Genomic DNA, 17,837 nt, shown 5'->3' with positions numbered 1-17,837 from the left:
TTGTGTTATTGACTGTACGTTTTGTTTATTCCATATGTAGCTCTGTGTTGTTGTTGTTTTTATCGCACTGATTTGCTTTATCTTGGCCAGGTCGCAGTTGTAAATGAGAACTTGTTCTCAACTGGCTTACCTGGTTAAATAAAAGTGAAATAAAGAAAAAATTAATAGAAATGTGGAGAATGTCTGAGGAAACTCAGCACTGGAATATGTATTGAGATATGTTTTTTTTCTATCTCTCAGGTTTGCATTTCCACCTGGTGGGCCGGGACCTCATGGAGGACAGGAGTTCTTCCTCAGAGGCCCCCACCCCATGCAGGACATCCACCTTGGGATGAGACGCTCTATGTCTGTGGACATGGCCAAGTCCATGGGGGGCAACCCCAACCCTATGGGGCTGCCACAGCATTTCCCTCCTCGCGGCTTGCCAATGCAGCAGCACAACATCATGGGTCAGCCTTTCATCGAGCTGAGACACAGAGCCCCTGACAGCAGGCTTCGCCTCCCCTTCGGGCCCAACGCCATGGATCAATGTCCCAAAATTGATCCCAACCTCCAGCCCCAAAGGCCTCCTGGTTTCATGGGAGGGCCTGAGTTCAGGTTCCCTCCAGGTATGAACCAAGATGGCCCCAGGATGATGATGGATTCCATGGGGAACCAGCAGGTTGGCCAGAGCCAGCTGTCCTCCAGCATGGAGAACCTCCACCAGCAGCAGCAGGCCCAGATGCAAGGGGGCACCATGCCCAGGCAAGCACAGCTGATGAGATCCATGAGCCAGCCAGCTTCAAATGAGACCCAGAGTATGTCAGCTCCTTCCATGATGATGCCAGGGACATCAGATGGACATACTGATGGTCAGGGAGTCTCCATGGCTAACAACAACGATGGAGTGGAGGAGAAACTGGACACCGTCGAATCGGCTGTCAAAGACCTGGAAGATGTGGAGGTGAAGGACCTGGTCGATGCCGATCTGGACAACCTAAACCTGGATCCGGAAGAAGAAGACGGCAAAGACCTGGACCTGGAGACCAACGATTTGCACCTGGACGACTTCCTGACGTCGGGGAAGTTCGACATCATCGCATACACGGACCCTGACCTGAACGACATCAAGAAGGACATGTTCAACGAGGAGCTGGAGCTTAGTGACCCCATGGAAGACCACAGTGATGCCTCAGACTTCCAGAAGGCTTTGACTGAGAAGAGGAACTTCAGCTCTAGCTATGGTGGTGCTGCATCTTCCTTCTCCAATTTAACATCTGGAATGGGGAAGTCAGAGGGAACGGCCGAGAAGTATTCCTCGTCAGTTGAGGTCAAACAGGAAGTGAGCTGTAGACAAAGCACCGCCTCCTCCCTGCCCTCTGAGCAGAAGATCAAAATGGTGGACGAAGACAACCTGTCCCAGACGTCCAATGAGAGGACGGACCAGCAAGCAGACGGAAACACTAACAACCAATCAGGAGTGCTCTCTGACTCCACCCCAGTCCTCTCTAGCTTACTAATCAAGCAGCAGCCAGAGGACTCCTCCTCTGACAATCAAGGCAGTGGTAACTCTATGGCACAGCCAAACCAAGATGCTCAGAACAACTCTGGACTTACTATGGGATCCCAAACCATGGATCCCACTAAAAGGGGAGAAGAAGAAGGAGAAACATCGATGTCAACCTTTGAGATGGACCAGAGTGGGTTGACCCCGGCTCAGCAGGCCCTGTTGGCCCAGACGTTGGGCCAGGCGGGGCCAGGGGGGCACAGACCGCTGCTGCTGGAGGAGCAGCCCCTCCTCCTGCAGGACCTGCTGGACCAGGAGAGGCAGGAGCAGCAGCAGCAGAGGCAGATGCAGGCCATGATCCGACAACGCTCCTCCAGTGACTCCTTCTTCCCCAACATCGGTAACTGGATGTTTTTCATTCAGGCTAAATGCTTTTATTCCAGTTCAAACAAGTTATTTACCTTCACATTTTGTATGATTAATAAATAGTATAAATATAAGTGATATGCATAGAGGAATTTTTGTCTATAAAATAATAATTGAGGACTTTTGTCTTTTGTAATGGGCAAGTTGCTGACCACATCTTTTTTTTGTCTGCAGATTTTGACGCAATCACTGACCCTATTATGAAAGCAAAGATGGTCGCTCTGAAAGGCATCAACAAAGTCATGGTTCAAAACAACATGGGAATGACACCGATGGTCATGAACAGGTTTCCACCTGTCGCTGCAGCACCATGTCCTGAAAGCACCTCTGCTCCTCCACAGGCTGTTGGACAGGTAACTGAAACGCTTTTCACCAAATCAGTTCTCTCAAGTCATCTTTCATACACAACCATACTAGGAAATACGAATTATAACAATTTATTGTTTGTCCCTTTCAAAACCAGGATGGCAAGCTGACACCTGTGGTGGCAAGGCCCAACCCTCCCAATTTTGGTTCAGGTTTTGTTAGTAAGTTCAATTTCAAATAGTCAGTAAATTGATATTTTGATTCAATTCAATAATAATGGTATAAAATAACATTCTGTCTACCCCTAAGATATTTTTTGGGCTTTCAGACTTAGCCCATAGGGTGTTTTTAAGAAATGCTGTTTGATATATAAGTCCTATGAAAACTCCTGTCTCTTATCTCCCACTCAGACAATGCTCAGAAGGCTCAGTACGAGGAGTGGCTTCAGGAGACCCAGCAGCTGCTCCAGATGCAGCAGAAGTTTCTGGAGGAAAAGATCGGAGCCCACAGGAAGTCCAAGAAGGCCCTGTGTGCCAAGCAGCGCACGGCCAAGAAGGCTGGGAGGGAGTTCGCTGAGGAGGACGCAGAGCAGCTGAAACATGTGACAGAGCAGCAGAGTGTAGTCCAGAAACAGCTGGACCAGGTAAATACTGCTGAGGGCACTCTTTCTTTCTTTCACATCAGCACTTCCTCTCACCCCTGCACTATGCTCTCAGTTCAACGCTCAAACTGCCTTTGCTTGGGGAGCTATGTTTTGAGTCCCTGACAAAAATGTCGATTATTTCTTCAGTTATTCAGACAAAATTTCAATGCTCCTTATAATGATCATGAATATGCATTAAATGATGTCAACGAAAATGTTTAATTGTTATTGTCTGTCTTGGCATTTGAGACATGCATTGTCATGAGTTTGCCTATGTGCTCATGAATTGTGTTTGGTTCTTGTCCTTTCAGATCCGGAAGCAGCAGAAAGAGCACGCTGAGCTCATCGAGGAGTATCAAGTGAAGCAGCATGGTGGTAGTGGAGTGCCTTCCACTGTGATGCCAGCAGCTGTGCCAGGAATGCCACCAATGCAGGGTGTCCCTGGCCCTGGTGGCCAGGTACCAAGCGGGCCTCCGATGAACCAACAGCCACCTATGAACCCAATGATGCATCAGGTGCCACTCCATCCAGGCCAGCCAAACGCCCCTCCACAACGCATGCCGATAACCAACCAACCAGGCTGGCATCCTGGAGCTCCCATACCCATGGGCGGCCCCAATATACCCCCTCTCATGCCCCCTCAGGTTCCCATGGGAAACCCAGCTCAGCAGCCCCCCCAGATGCCCCAGCAGATGCCTACCCAAATGCCCCAGCAGATGCCCATGGAAAACCAACCACAGCCTCAGGCTCAACCTGGTGGGGTCAAACCCCCACAGGGTTCTGGTCTGAAGTTTGACGACAACAACCCGTTCAGCGAGGGCTTCCAGGAGAGAGAGCGAAGGGAGAGGCTGAGAGAGCAGCAGGAGAGGCAGAGGGTCCAGCTGATGCAGGAGGTAGAGCACCAACGGGTCCTGAAACAACGCATGGAGATGGAACAGGAAGGCTTGCTGGGGCCCGATGGGGGGAACATGGTGCCCATCTCTCAGATGCTGTTCTTCAATGCCGAGCTGCCCCAGGACTTCATGCAGCCACAGAGGCTGTTCCCCCAGCAGCAGCCCATGCAGCCAGGGATGGGCTCTCCTCCCGGGGCCTACATGCAAGGCGGTGACCGGAGGGCCATGATGGGTAACGGGATGCTTCCTCAGGACATGGGGCCTGGTGGTTTTGGGCCTGACACCATGGGTCTACAGGGAGGTAACTTCTCCCAGGGTCAACCCAGACCCAGGAGGTTCAGTGGGCCAGGCATGATGCCTCAGATGCCCGGGGAAGGCCCTCCGTTTGGCGGAGACTCCTCCACCACACCGCTGCCTTCCAACTTCCCCGGCTCGGGTCAGTCTCTGATCCAGCTCTACTCCAACATCATCCCGGACGAGAAGGGGAAGAAGAAGAGGAACAGAAAGAAGAAGACAGACAACGACGACGCAGATTCGATCAAAACCCCGTCCACGCCGCACTCTGACCTCACAGCCCCTCTGACGCCCTGCCGGTCGGACACATCCTCCACACCCACCAGGAACAACGCCCACCTCTTTGGGGACCAGGACCTCTCCAGGTCCCCCTTACTGGGCTCCTCCACCTCTACCCACAGCCACTCTGAGCTGGAGAGGCAGCTCTCTGGAGGAGGCTTGGGGATGGGTGGTGTTGGGCAGCCTGGAGGGATGAGCAGCCTCCCATCAGACATCGCCCTAGCCAGGGCCCAGGCTCTGGAGCAGGAGCGCATCCTCAGCAACATCAAGCTGGAGCAGACTGAGAGCACCGAGTGCGCCTCATCCGACATGTGCTCAGGGATGGGCATGGTGAAGGAGGAGGGTAGACCTGCACCACAGAGCCCCTCGCACGGCGGGGGAGCCAAGGGGGAGTCTGGGGGTAATAACGAGCTCCTCAAACACCTGTTGAAGAACAAGCAGACACCTCTTAATGGACCAGGGCTTCCCCCCCAACGGTCAGACGAGAGCCTGAGGTCTGAAGAGGAGGAGGCGGCTGCAGACTGCAAGGCCCTGCTGCTGAGGCAGAGCTCCATGGACAGCAATGGGGTGAGTCTCACTGTCTGGCAGATGAGGCACGGCAGTGGAGGCTGGTGGAGGCTCATTGCAACAGCTGGGATGGATTGAGTGGAACAGTTCCGTTCCATTCATTACAGTGAGCCTGTCCTCTGATTTCTCCCTCGACCAGCCTCCATTGAGTCAGTGACCGCTAGCTTGCTATGTAGGTAGATGATCTGCCAGTGTGAGTCACAGCTAAGCCAAGCTCTGAGTCTGGCTCAGTGACTCAGTCAGATGGGTCGTGTCTCCTGCTGCTTGTGACAAACTGCTGTGAGTCATAGTAGGAGGCAGTATTTTAGGCTGAGTCATGATTCATGAAATGTTTTTTGAAAACACTCAGACATACCCAAAAGGCTTAAGAGTTAACATTTGTAAAATTATTTTTTAACGGTTATCATCCTTCTTGATGTCATGTTTATTTATTTTTATAGATAATGCAGTATTTTTGTGATTGGCCATAAGAGAGACACTGCTCTCTTACCAGTTTTTCTGTTAAAATTGAGAATAAAGTAATCTTCATCTACCTTCTCCCAGGCGTATTCAGACGGACAGCTGTCTGGCCTGCCAGAGTTTCCAGGACCGCTGCTAGCAGGACAGGAGAAGAAGAAAGGCAGAAACAAGAGGACCCCCAAGGGAGGGGAGAGGCCTGCCTCTCGCTACAAGAAGAGGAAGAAAGAGGGGGAGGAGAAGCAACTGGTGCATTCTAGCACAGATGCACTAATGACCCAGCTAAAACAGGTAGGGGATAGACCTAAACATCACATAACACTAGGGACTATGTAGTCCACTACAGAAAATAAGCCAATGATAAAATAATAAAAGGAGTGCTGTTGATTCTCTAAACACACTTCAGAGATTATTTATTTATTTTTATTTCACCTTTATTTAACCAGGTAAGCCAGTTGAGAACAAGTTCTCATTTACAACTACGACCTGGCCAAGATAAAGCAAAGCAGTGCGATTAAAAACAACAACAACACAGAGTTACATATGGAATAAACAAAACGTACAGTCAAAAACACAATAGAAAATCTATATACAGTGTGTGCAAATGTAGTAAGTTATGGAGGTAAGGCAATAAATAGGCCATAGTGCAAAATAATTACAATGTAGTATTAACACTGGAGTGATAGATGTGCAGAAGATGATGTGCAAATAGAGATACTGGGGTGCAAAATAAATAACAATAAGGGGATGAGGTAGTTGGGTGGGCTAATTACAGATGGGCTGTGTACAGGTGCAGTGATCGGTAAACTGCTCTGACAACTGATGCTTAAAGTTAGTGAGGGAGATAAGTGTCTCCAGCTTCAGAGATTTTTGCAGTTCGTTCCAGTTATTGGTAGCAGAGAACTGGAAGGAATGGCGGCCAAAGGAGGTGTTGGCTTTGGGGATGACCAGTGAGATATACCTTGTTTTAGGGAGCGTTTGACAGTGATGAGGGGTGGTCGTTTGACCGCGGACCCATTACGGACGCAGGCAATGAGGCCGTGATCGCTGAGATCCTGGTTGAAGACAGCGGAGGTGTTTTTAGAGGGTAAATTAGTCAGGATGATATCTATGAGGGTGCCCATGTTTACGGATTTAGGGTTGTACCTGGTAGGTTCCTTGATAATTTGTGTGAGATTGAGGGCATCTAGTTTAGATTGTAGGACGGCCGGGGTGTTAAGCATATCTCTGTTTAGGTCACCAAGCAGTACGAACTCTGAGGATAGATGGGGGGCAATCAATTCACATATGGTGTCCAGGGCACAGCAGGGGGCTGAGGGGGGTCTGTAGCAAGCGGCAACAGTGAGAGACTTATTTCAGATTTTTAGAAGTAGAAGCTCAAACTGTTTGGGCACAGACCTGGATAGTATGATAGAGCTCTGCAGGCTATCTCTACAGTAGATTGCAACTCCAGAGGAACAGATGAGGAATAGAATATGGATATGGCTAAAGGCTTTAAGAACTGGTCTTCTAGTGCGTTGGGTACAGTGAATAAAAGGGGCAGATTTCCGGGCGTTATAGAATAGATTCAGGGCATTATGTACAGACAAGGATATGAATACAGTGGAGGAAAACCTAAGTGTTGGGAAACGATGAAAGAAATAGCATCACTGGAGCCGGTCTCTGCGTGTATGGGGGGTGGGACAAAGGAGCTCTCTGAGGCTGGTTGAGCGGGACTAGGGGCTCTACAGTGAAATTGTATAATAAGAACTAACCGGAACAGCAATAGGCTAGGCATATTGACATGGGAGAGAGGCATAAAGCAATCACAGGTGTTATTCGAGAGAGCGAAGACAACAGCTGGTAATGGCGACGAAAGTTTGGCCTGATGCTAAACAGATAAACAGGATGGGGTACCGTATAAAGGAACAGTCCAGCAGGCATTAGCTGTGTAGCTGAGTGATCATAAGGTCCAGTGAACAGCAATAGGGAGCAGTTCATAGGCTGCTACAGCACAGGCAAGCAGGAGGCACGGCTGTTGATTGCGTGTGCTAGCGGGCCGGGGCTAGCAGATGGATCTTCGTGGTCGTCGCAACGGGAAGCCTGTTGAAACCACATCAGACGATTACGTCGGCAGACCAGTCGTGATGGATCGGTGGGGCTCCGTGTCGACACTAGGAGGTCCCGTCCGGTTGACAGAGAGGTAGATAGCCGGGAGATGGGCCTGGCTCGAGGCTAGCTCAAGGCTAACTGGTGCTTGCTTTGGGACAGTGGTGATTAGACAACAACAACAGCCATTCGGTTGCAGCTTGCTAGTTGCGATGATCCTGTGTTAAGGTCCAGTGATTCCGGTAGAAAATCTGATATGCTCTGGGTCGATAGCGCGCTGTGCAGACTGCCCGATACTTGTCCAGGCTAGAGCTGGCTGGTAGGTAGTGCAGGCCACGGAGAATGGTGAAGACCGCTAACGGTGTCTAATAGCAAGTAGCTAGTTAGCTGGCTAGTTTCAGCCGGAGGTTCTAGATAAAAAGGTATAAAGAAATAATAGAATCCGTTCCACATTGGGTGAGGTGGGTTGCAGGAAAGTATATTTAGTGAAAGGATGGAAAGTGAGATTGAGAAATGTATACAAAAGAGACAAAAAACAACAAAAAAAACAGGCTATTTACACAAGGACACTACAGAATACTTGACCGCACTGCTACGCCATCTTGGTAAGATTAGACGACTCCTTACACCAGTAGGCCACATTCAGCATGCAGAAAGGCTACATGTACTCACATTTATCTCGCATTCAGGGGAGGTGAATTCTCCCTTCAGAGATGTTTCCTTCTGCAACTCCATCTTTTGCAGTGCTGATGCGTTGACCACAGAGCTAGCTAATTACAGATAGGATAGGACGGTGTGTGTGTGTGTGTATGCTGGTGTGTGTGTGTGTGTGCTGAAAGCATTACATGTATCATAGCAACATGCACTACATGACCAAAAGTATGTGGACACATGGTCGTTGAACATCTCATTCCAAAATCATGGCCATTAATATGGAGTTGGTCCCCCCTTTGCTGCTATAACAGCCTCCACTCTTCTGGGAAGGCTTTCCACTAGATGTTGGAACATTGCTGCGGGGACTTGCTTCCATTCAGCCACGAGCATTAGTGAGGTCGGGCACTGATGTTGCGCGATTACGCCTGGCTCGCAGTCGGCGTTCCAATTCATCCCAAAGGTGTTCGATGGGGTTGAGGTCAGGGCTCTGTGCAAGCCAGTCAAGTTCTTCCACACCGATCTCGACAAACCATTTCTGTATGGACCTCGCTTTGTGTAACGGGGCATTGTCATGCTGAAACAGGAAAGGGCCTTCCCCAAACTGTTACCACTAAGTTGGAAGCACAGAATCATCTAGAATGTCATTGTATGTTGTAGCGTTAAGATTTCCCTTCACTGGACGGGACCTGGCCCGAACCATGAAAAACAGCCCCAGACCATTATTCCTCCTCCACCGAACTTTACAGCTGGCACTATGCATTGGGGCAGGTAGCGTTCTCCTGGCATCCGCCAAACCCAGATTCATCCGTCGGACTGCCAGATGGTGAAGCGTGATTCATCACTCCAGAGAACGCGTTTCCACTTCTCCAAAGTCCAATGGCGGCGAGCTTTACCCCACTCCAGCCGACGCTTGGCGTTGCGCATAGTGATCTTAGGCTTGTGTGCGGCTGCTCAGCCATAAAAGCCCATTTCATGAAGCTCCCGACGAACAGTTATTGTGCTGACGTTGCTTCCAGAGGCAGTTTGGAACTCTGTAGTGAGTGTTGCAACCAAGGACAGATGATTTCTACGCGCTACGCGTTTAGCACTTGGAAGTCCTGTTCTGTGAGCTTGTGTGGCCTACCACTTCACTGCTGAGCTGTTGTTGCTCCTGGACGTTTCCATTTCACAATAACAATACTTACAGTTGACCGGGGAAGCTCTTGCAGGGCAAATATTTGACAAACTGACTTGTTGGAAAGGTGGCATCCTAGGACGGTGCCAATTCCGTTCATTTGAAGGGGTGTCCACATACTTTTGTCTATATATAAAATAAAATGTTATTTGTCACATGCGCCGAATACAACAGGTGTAGACCTTACTGTGAACTGCTTACTTACAAGCCCTTAACCAACAATGCAGTTTTAAGAATATATATATAGTGTAACTGCTGTGATTATGGACTAGCAAATTATGCTGCTAGGTGTATGACAGTTATACACCCAGGCATTACTAGTGGTTATTATCTAGAAGAATGCAATGCATATTATAACTCCCCCCACCCTGCATGGTGCTGTTCATTGATTAAATCTGATCACATAATCACTTCATAAATGGCTCTAGTTTAAATTCAATAGAAACTACACAGTTTGATTGCATACTGCTATCTACAGTTTGGCATAGAGCCATGTATGATATGTAAAAAATGATGTTCATTTAAACAAATTATGTCGTTGCATACTGGGTGCTGCTACATCATACTGTGTGCATCTCATTGATAAATGAGACATAAATAATATTGTTTTTCTCACCAAAGGTTATTATAAAACAGTCAACCAGCTCTTTAGAGTTACAATTTACTCGCTGCTTTGTCAAAGTTAAATTACTGACATTTTGATAAGTAATTGCTGTCGCAGTTTTATTCCCATGTGGGAAGAATAATTGTAGAAAATGAATTTAATGGGAAATCTAGGCTTTCAAAACACGCTTCAATTAGAAATACCCGGTAATCGCTGTAAACCATAAACAAGGACAAATGACCCACAGACTTCCACTAAACACATAGCCACCACAGCAGAGTAAAAAATGTTAATAATACCCCAGGCATGTTAATTGGCGTGGTGCTATTTGTGTTCATATATCTGAGGTAATTATGGAATTTTGCAGGCAGTTTTACACCACCGGAGAACATACAGTGCCTTCATACTCCTCGACTTCCACATTTTGTTGTTACAGCCTAAAATTAAAATGGATTCAATAAATTTTTTGTAAGAGCTTTGCACACCTGGATTGTACAATATTTGCACATTATTCTTATTAAAATTCTTCAAGCTCTGCCACGTTGGTTGTTGATCATTGCTAGAATGCGATTTTCAAGTCTTGCCATAGATTTTCAAGCCGATTTAAGTCGAAACTGTAACTAGGCCACTCAGGAACATTCAAAGTTGTCTTGGTATATTTGGCTTTGTGTTTTAGGTTATTGTCCTGCTCAAAGGTTAAGTTGTCACCCAGTGTATGTTGGAAAGCAGACTGAACCAGGTTTTCCTCTAGGATTCTGCCTGAGTTTAGCTTCAATGAATGTATTTTAATCCTAAAAAACTCCCTAGTCCTTGCCGATGACAAGCATACCCATAACATGATGCTTGAAAGTATGAAGAGTGGTACTCTGTGAGGTGTTGCGTTGGATTTGCCCCAAACATAACGCTTTGTATTCAGGACATAAAGTTAATTTATTTGTCACATTTTTGGCAGATTTAGTTTAGTGCCTTATTGCAAACAGGATGCATGTTTTGGAATATGTTTTAATCTGTACAGGCTTCCTTTTCACTCTGTCATTTAGGTTAGTATTGTGGTGTAACTATAATGTTGATCCATCCTCAGTTTTCTCCTAACACCGACATTAAATTCTATGTTTTTTAAAGTCACCATTGGCCTCATGGGGAAATCCCTGAGCGGTTCCTTCCTCTCCAGCAACAGAGTTAGGAAGGACACCTGTATCTTTGTAGTGACTGGGTGTATTTATACACCATCCAAAGTGTAATTAATGCTCAAAGGGAATTTTTATATTCAATTGCTCAAATAAAGGTTTAAGGAAATACGGAACAAAACAGCTCACTCAATCAAGCCTGATGGTCTTGTAGGTATAAAAGCAAAGCTTGCTTTCAAATAATAAAAGAAAGTGCTTGAAAGTGTAGTGGAATGGGATAATGTCTTAGTGTGGTGTGTGAAGAATTCAATACTTTACCTTGTATGCAGTACAAATCACATAATGGTGGAAGCACCTCCTCTAAGAGTATGACTTAGGCTGTTTGAGAAGGTTTGAATCCCAAGCAACCTGCCTACGCATTGTTTGAAGTACAATATACCAAACTTAGCTAATGTAGTAGGTCAAAGCTGTGTGCTGAAAAATCTTGGTGAAGTAGGCATTGTGGTGCTCGTGAATTTCCTTTCTTTTTTGGCTTCAGACCAATGCCTACTTCTCACTTTAAACGCTTCAGACCAATGCCGACTTACACCTGAAGGTGATTTTATGTTAAAGGTGCATTATACAACATTTCCACATTCAAAGCATGATTATTTTTTTTGCAACCAAAAATTAATATAATTGTTAGTGCTATTGTAACCTGTAATGCGGCCTCTGACAAAAGATCTGGACCTTAATGGCACAGGTGGTGTGCTTGGATAACTGCAAGTGTTGCTAGTTTAAACCCTGGTCTGCTGCACTCTAAAATCAGTTTTGAACTACATAGATTGCGACAGTCTTACATTGCTTTGAATGGGAAGTCATATTTTACAAAGTTTTTTAACTCAAAGCAAATCTGTTTAGTAACTGATTGACTTTTGAAGGTCTTAGCTCAGCCTCTGAATTTCATATAGTCTTTTACGGCTTGTTTCTAGCCTTAAGGGTTGCGGTGTTATGCATTGCTATACATTGGTTGTCAGGGTTTGGGTGGAGGTTGCCTACCGCTGCAAAGTACACATGGGCTAGCTGTCAAGTAGCCAGCTCGGAGCTGTCAAGTACAATCAAGTAACTTGGCCAGAGATCTTTGGGATTAAATGTCAAGAGTAAAGTTGACGATGACAGGGAAGAGAATGTACTGAATTTGCATCAAGCTAAGACCTAGCGTGGCAGTTTGCTAAAGTTAGCTTCTTTTGTGGAAGAATGTGGCATATTTTCAACATTGAGTTGTGGTGCACGAATGTTCACACCACTGTTTGGGTATCGTCGGCAAGCTAGCTAGCTAACTGGCATTAGGACGTGAGCCAACAGTAGCTCTCATATAACTGGCCAGACTGGGGTGTAATCATTAGTCCAAACAGTTGCAACTAAAAATTCTGAAAAATATGTTAGCATTGTCAGAAATGCTACAAAAAGGTAGGACATCGTTGGTTCTTTATTGGCGCGTGAGCGCGATAAATTATAAATGTAATCATAACTGTTGCACATGCAAACATATTCAGTCAGAAAGATGGCAAGTCTAATGGTCATTTTATGGTCCCTGTAGTCTCGTTCTTATCCGACGCCTAGATCTTGAGTTAGGTCGGGCAAGACAATTAATTTTTTCCTAATGCTAACGACCATGTTAAAAATCCAATGTGTTTCTCTGAACGGATCATGACGAGAGGCGGGGAGCGTGTTGTGTACCTCCAATCAAGTTGATTTGCAAAGTTTCATCGACATTAATGTCATATTTGCTTAGATATGATGGTAGGGAGATTTGAATTTAACATTGAGCTTCAACCAATCCCAACTATAGTCGCGACTATAATCATCATTAGCTCCTTCAACCCCTCTCCTTTCCCCTCGCTGAAACTCTTCCCCAGGTTGTTACTGTAAAGAAAAATGTGTCGTGTTCATTAGGTGCCAAACAGAAAAAACATAACTAAAACAGGGAGGGACTATCTGGATGTGATTCAATAAAAAAAAAACTTTTCTGTTTCAAAACGTTTAGCTACAGTGTGCCCTACTGAACACGAACCTTGTAAAGTAAGGATTAAGTAAATAAATAGTTACACCCTATGTCTCTTCCTCCTACTCCACTTCTCTTTTTCTCCCCTTCTCTCCCTTCCTCCCTCTCTCTCCTCCTACAGCAGCTGTCCCTTCTGCCCCTCATAGAGCCCCTGATAGGGGTGAACTTTGCCCACTTCGCCCCCTATGGCAGCGGCCAGCTCAACGGGGAGAACCATCTGTCTGGGACCTTTGGTAGCGCCGCTTTGGACGGAGTCTCAGACTACTACTCCCAGCTAGCCTACAAGGTGAGGACTCTGATCCAACCACTAGGCGTGGGCGGTATACCGTATACCAGGGTATTTGGAAAAAGCCACTGGACGGTTTTTCAAAACCGTCAATACCGTTTACACTATTTCTTTAAAGTCTTTAAATATATTTTAATATTTGTAGGTACTTTTTAAGTATATACCTGCAGTCAACTTTTGCAATCTGTTAGGCGATAAAGAACATTGCGTTCTTCACAACTCCTGTCACATTATTATGACGCTTACGGTAGTCCCCAGTCACGGTCATGTGTTGTTTGTTTACAATCAGACAACGAGAGACCGGAGCCTTGAGTCACTCACACTTGTGCAGCATGCGCCAGGTGATCTAATTACAGTATAGATATCTGATAACTTAAGTTAATTGTCTAAAATGTGCTAAATGCTCTGCAGTTGTGCATTTGGTTTGCTAATTTAGTAACTAGTTAGCTATCTAGTTAAGTGGTTAGCTAGCTTCTTCCAAAATCAAGCATTCGCTTGGAAACAGTAGAGAATCCGCTCCTGGATCAAGAGCCTTGCTGGTTAATGTTTGTTTTGTGCGTGCAGTGAACTGTGAGTAGCATTTTTGAGTTACTTGTAGAAACTGTACAAAATGTTCAATGCTCTCATTAGCGTTCTCTATGGGATTTGACATATACTTGTTAACATCGCTAACCTTCCGATTACAGAGTATCAGTGCGGTTTGAAAACAGCTGCGGTATTACAGAATACCAACCACAGTTATTTTTTTACAATTATTTTAAAATGCCACTCCTCTTGTTTTTGTGTTCAAGGCTTTACATGAGCTAAGAGGAGATGGGGTGATCCCACATAAACATGTACTGCATACTGTATGTGCTGAAGGCAGTGGCACTACCCACTAGACCAGCCCCAGGCACAGGTTTTATTAATAAGTTGAATGATGTCTTTGGTGCCTCAGAGACCACTCTGAGATATGCTAGATCCCTCCCTGTTGTAGTATGGTAACATGTATTCCTTGGATTGATTCTTCAAAGCAGAACAATCTGAGCAACCCCCCTACCCCGCCGGCTTCCCTTCCTCCGACTCCTCCACCTGTGAACCGACAGAAGATGATCAATGGCTTCGCCACCACAGAAGAGCTGGCCAGCAAAGCTGCTGCTATGGGTGAGTACTGGGAAAGGGATCAGGGGTGACCAGGGTTTATTGGCATATTCCTGCTTGCTGAACCCCTGAAAGTGTTGCTCATATGTAGTGTCATGCTGTGTATTGCTGTTAGGACCCTAGACATAGCATTCCTAGAGCAGACAGTCACATATAAATAAAGCCTAACTCCTAGAACATACATTTACATTAATTTCAAGGGATTCTATGTCTTTAGTTTGGACCAATCTGAATGTCTCGTTCATATGTTTCTCTTCTAGTGTCTAAAGGTCTGGTCCCCAAGCCGCTCCACGTCCCGTTCAGGACCGAGGAGGACCTGCTGGCGCGGGCCATCGCTCAGGGACCTAAAACTGTGGACGTGCCAGCCTCCCTCCCCACGCCCCCTCACAACAACCAGGAGGAACTCAGGTAAGGAAGGCCTCTGCTCCCCAGAACAGATAAATTAGTAGTGATGTCTTTGGTTATGCTTACATGCTTTACATCAGTGGCTGAAAGATGCCATATTACCCTATAAACTTGTCATTGTGAATACAGTATATTCTGTAAATACTTGGCCACACAATGATTTTCCCTACTGGGACAATAAAGATTCAATTGAATTGCACTTCATAGACAGTGGACACAATTTATATACTAATATTTGTCTAAAAACATGCATTATCCTCTAGCTAGGTACTCAGACTAGGCTGTAGATACATGTATATGATAAAAAGCTTTCAGATTCCACAACAATTCACCTTAGGGAAGCCTCCTCAAGACAATTTACAGTTGTGAATGCAATGATATTTTTGTGAAAATAGGTTATTAGTCTAAAAACATGCATTTTCCTCTATCTGGATACTAGGACTAGGCTGTAGATATACCATACAAGCTTTCAGACTCCAAAACAATCTCTTCACAATGTTCTCAGTTTAGGAAATCCTGATGAAGACAATTTAGAATTGTGAACGCAATGATTTTTGTTTAAATTTTAACTGATCTTAACTAATGTTTCTCTCAACCCCCTCCCTCTCTGTCACAGTAACAGGCTGGGACAAGAGCATTGTAAGGATCGGGACACACCAGACAGTTTCGTCCCCTCCTCGTCTCCTGAAAGTGTGGTTGGCATGGAGATCAGCCGCTACCCAAACCTGTCATTGGTGAAGGAGGAGCCTCTCTCCCCCGTCCTCCCCATGCTCCCTGCACCCTGGGGGAAAGGTACAATTTTGGTCATTTGTTTAAACTGGAAATAAACTGCAAACAGAGTATGTGCCTTTCTAACTATTATACGCACTACTTTATCAATCGTGTTATTTATAAAGCCCTTTTTACATTAACAGTTGTCACAAACTGCTTTCAGTTGACAGGACTAAGTATTAATGAAATATTTTTCCGGATGTGTCTTACTCTTCCTGTAGGGTTAGAGGTTAGGCTGAAGACTGAGCTCAAGACGGAGCCTTCTGGGATGTTCTTCGGCTCCCATTTTGGCCCAGCATCTAACGACACTAAGCCAGGCCTGGTGTCTGTAGCCATCACCCTGAGACCAGCTGCCGCAGAGGTGAGGGTTCTGTTCTGTTGGCTTCTCTTCGTCCTGCTCTCAGAGAATGTCACCATGGAGGGAATGGTCTAGATCCTTTAATTTTTATTTAAGCGGTTAAACAATGTAGTTCATGTAGTAGTTTTATTCCCCTTTTTTCCTCTCAAAAATGCACCTCAGTCCTTTCACTACTGTTTAGATATGTTAGGATTAAATCTCACCAGGCTTAATTGTAGAAGCCGAACCCAATACTTTGTGCGCGAGTCATGAACTGCTCTCTATCTGTGCCATTGGCTTTTGACTGGCAATAGCTGTTACATACAATTTTACGACTTTTTTTGTTTGTTTTCCCAGAACATCACAGGTGTTGTAGCAGCCATCTCAGACCTGCTGTGTGTGAAGATACCCAGCAGCTATGAAGTCAGCAGCACCCCAGGCCCAGAGAGGGGGCCCCTGGCCATGCTGAGCGGCCTGAGGCTGGGCCCCCAGGGAGATCTCGAGCACCGGCCGGGCGCCCCAATGATATACCCGGGCCGTGGTGGTGCTGGGGAAATGGAGGGCCCGCACCCTCAAGGAGCCCCAGGCCAGCTCATTAGTTCCGGGGGAGGAGGAGGACCACAGCAGGGGATGATGATGATGCAACAGCAGCAGGGACATCCGCAGCAGCACATCCGCTTCCACCCTGACGGACCAGGTGAGAGACTGGGCTACATCCCTGCACCTTATCGCCCCCTTAAGTCCAAATACAGACATAACAGGGGAGATGTTGCTGCTCTTGTGCGCTCGTGTTGAAATGAGACACTGACGAAATTCATGTCCATCCAGACCAGTTTGTTTTTTTAAGACTTTTTCTGATATTAATAATATCTGTCTTTAAGCACGACTTCACTGCACCTAGAAGTGCACAAGACAACAGAACAGAGCCATCTCTATCTAATTGTTTTCCCACTCGTCGTCCATTGGCATAATTAGCCTCTTTTAACAATGTTTACAAACGGTCCGTTTCTTCATCCTGTGCACCATTATCCTTCTGTCTGCAGCCTACAGGCTGTGTGTGTCTGGCCCACCAGGTAGTGATGGACATCCGTATTGATCTCACACAATGATCCGCACAGCTAATGAAACTGACTAATCATCCTTCCTAGGCCTCGACCTCACTGGTGCGCACACACACACACCTGCTTAGCGCTGCTGTCAGTGTCAGACCATGGGCCTAATGGATGTGGTCAGTTTGCCTAGACCCCTAGACCACAAACAGCCAGATGAACAGGAAAGTGGACACCCCTGGTGTTAATTGTCTTGGGGGTCTTATAATTAGGAGCTGTTTATCTCTAAACCAATTGTGTGGTTCATCTAAGACAATTAGCATCATGCCCATCTAAGGTCATAAAGTATGACGAGCTGCCTTCTAAAATGTTATAAAATCAGGCGCTTAAAATGTATAGCTTGTCCAAAACAAGACCGCATCAGAGCACCCCTCATTTAATTGAAGTAATAAACCTATTATATTTACCTACACTACCAGTCAAGGGTTTTTCTTGGAATAACAGTGACGACATCACAACTATGAAATAACACATGTGGAATCATGGAGTAAACAAAAAAGTGTTAAACAAATCAAAATATACAATGTAGAAAATATTTAAAATAAAGAAAGTATGGTATGAGTAGGTGTCCAAACTTTTGACTGGTACTATATGTGCAGTAAGAGAATCTATCCACACTGAACAAAAATATAAACGCAATAAAATATCCCCTACATTTTCTATATGCACAAAAGGCTTATTTCTTTCAAATTTTGTGCACACATTACATCCCTGTTAGTGAGCATTTCTGCTTTGCCAACACAATCCA

The 17,837-nt window shown here is 45.9% G+C and overlaps 1 protein-coding gene across 1 annotated transcript in view; it reads left to right on the top strand.

Moving 5' to 3' along the window:
* Positions 1–17,837, top strand: part of LOC121581316 (histone-lysine N-methyltransferase 2C-like) — a 132,355-nt gene that overhangs the window by 96,697 nt on the left and 17,821 nt on the right. Inside the window, exons 38-49 of the mRNA XM_045224804.1 lie at positions 241–1,886; positions 2,087–2,265; positions 2,376–2,439; positions 2,629–2,861; positions 3,173–4,894; positions 5,438–5,641; positions 13,163–13,327; positions 14,341–14,470; positions 14,728–14,875; positions 15,489–15,664; positions 15,865–16,004; positions 16,338–16,677. Of these exons, the coding sequence (XP_045080739.1) occupies positions 241–1,886; positions 2,087–2,265; positions 2,376–2,439; positions 2,629–2,861; positions 3,173–4,894; positions 5,438–5,641; positions 13,163–13,327; positions 14,341–14,470; positions 14,728–14,875; positions 15,489–15,664; positions 15,865–16,004; positions 16,338–16,677 (5,147 nt within the window). The remainder of the gene's footprint in view (positions 1–240; positions 1,887–2,086; positions 2,266–2,375; positions 2,440–2,628; positions 2,862–3,172; positions 4,895–5,437; positions 5,642–13,162; positions 13,328–14,340; positions 14,471–14,727; positions 14,876–15,488; positions 15,665–15,864; positions 16,005–16,337; positions 16,678–17,837) is intronic.

This window comes from Coregonus clupeaformis, chromosome 14, assembly GCF_020615455.1.
Source record: "Coregonus clupeaformis isolate EN_2021a chromosome 14, ASM2061545v1, whole genome shotgun sequence".
Taxonomy (NCBI): domain Eukaryota; kingdom Metazoa; phylum Chordata; class Actinopteri; order Salmoniformes; family Salmonidae; genus Coregonus; species Coregonus clupeaformis.
This window is presented reverse-complemented; position numbering and strand designations above follow the sequence as displayed.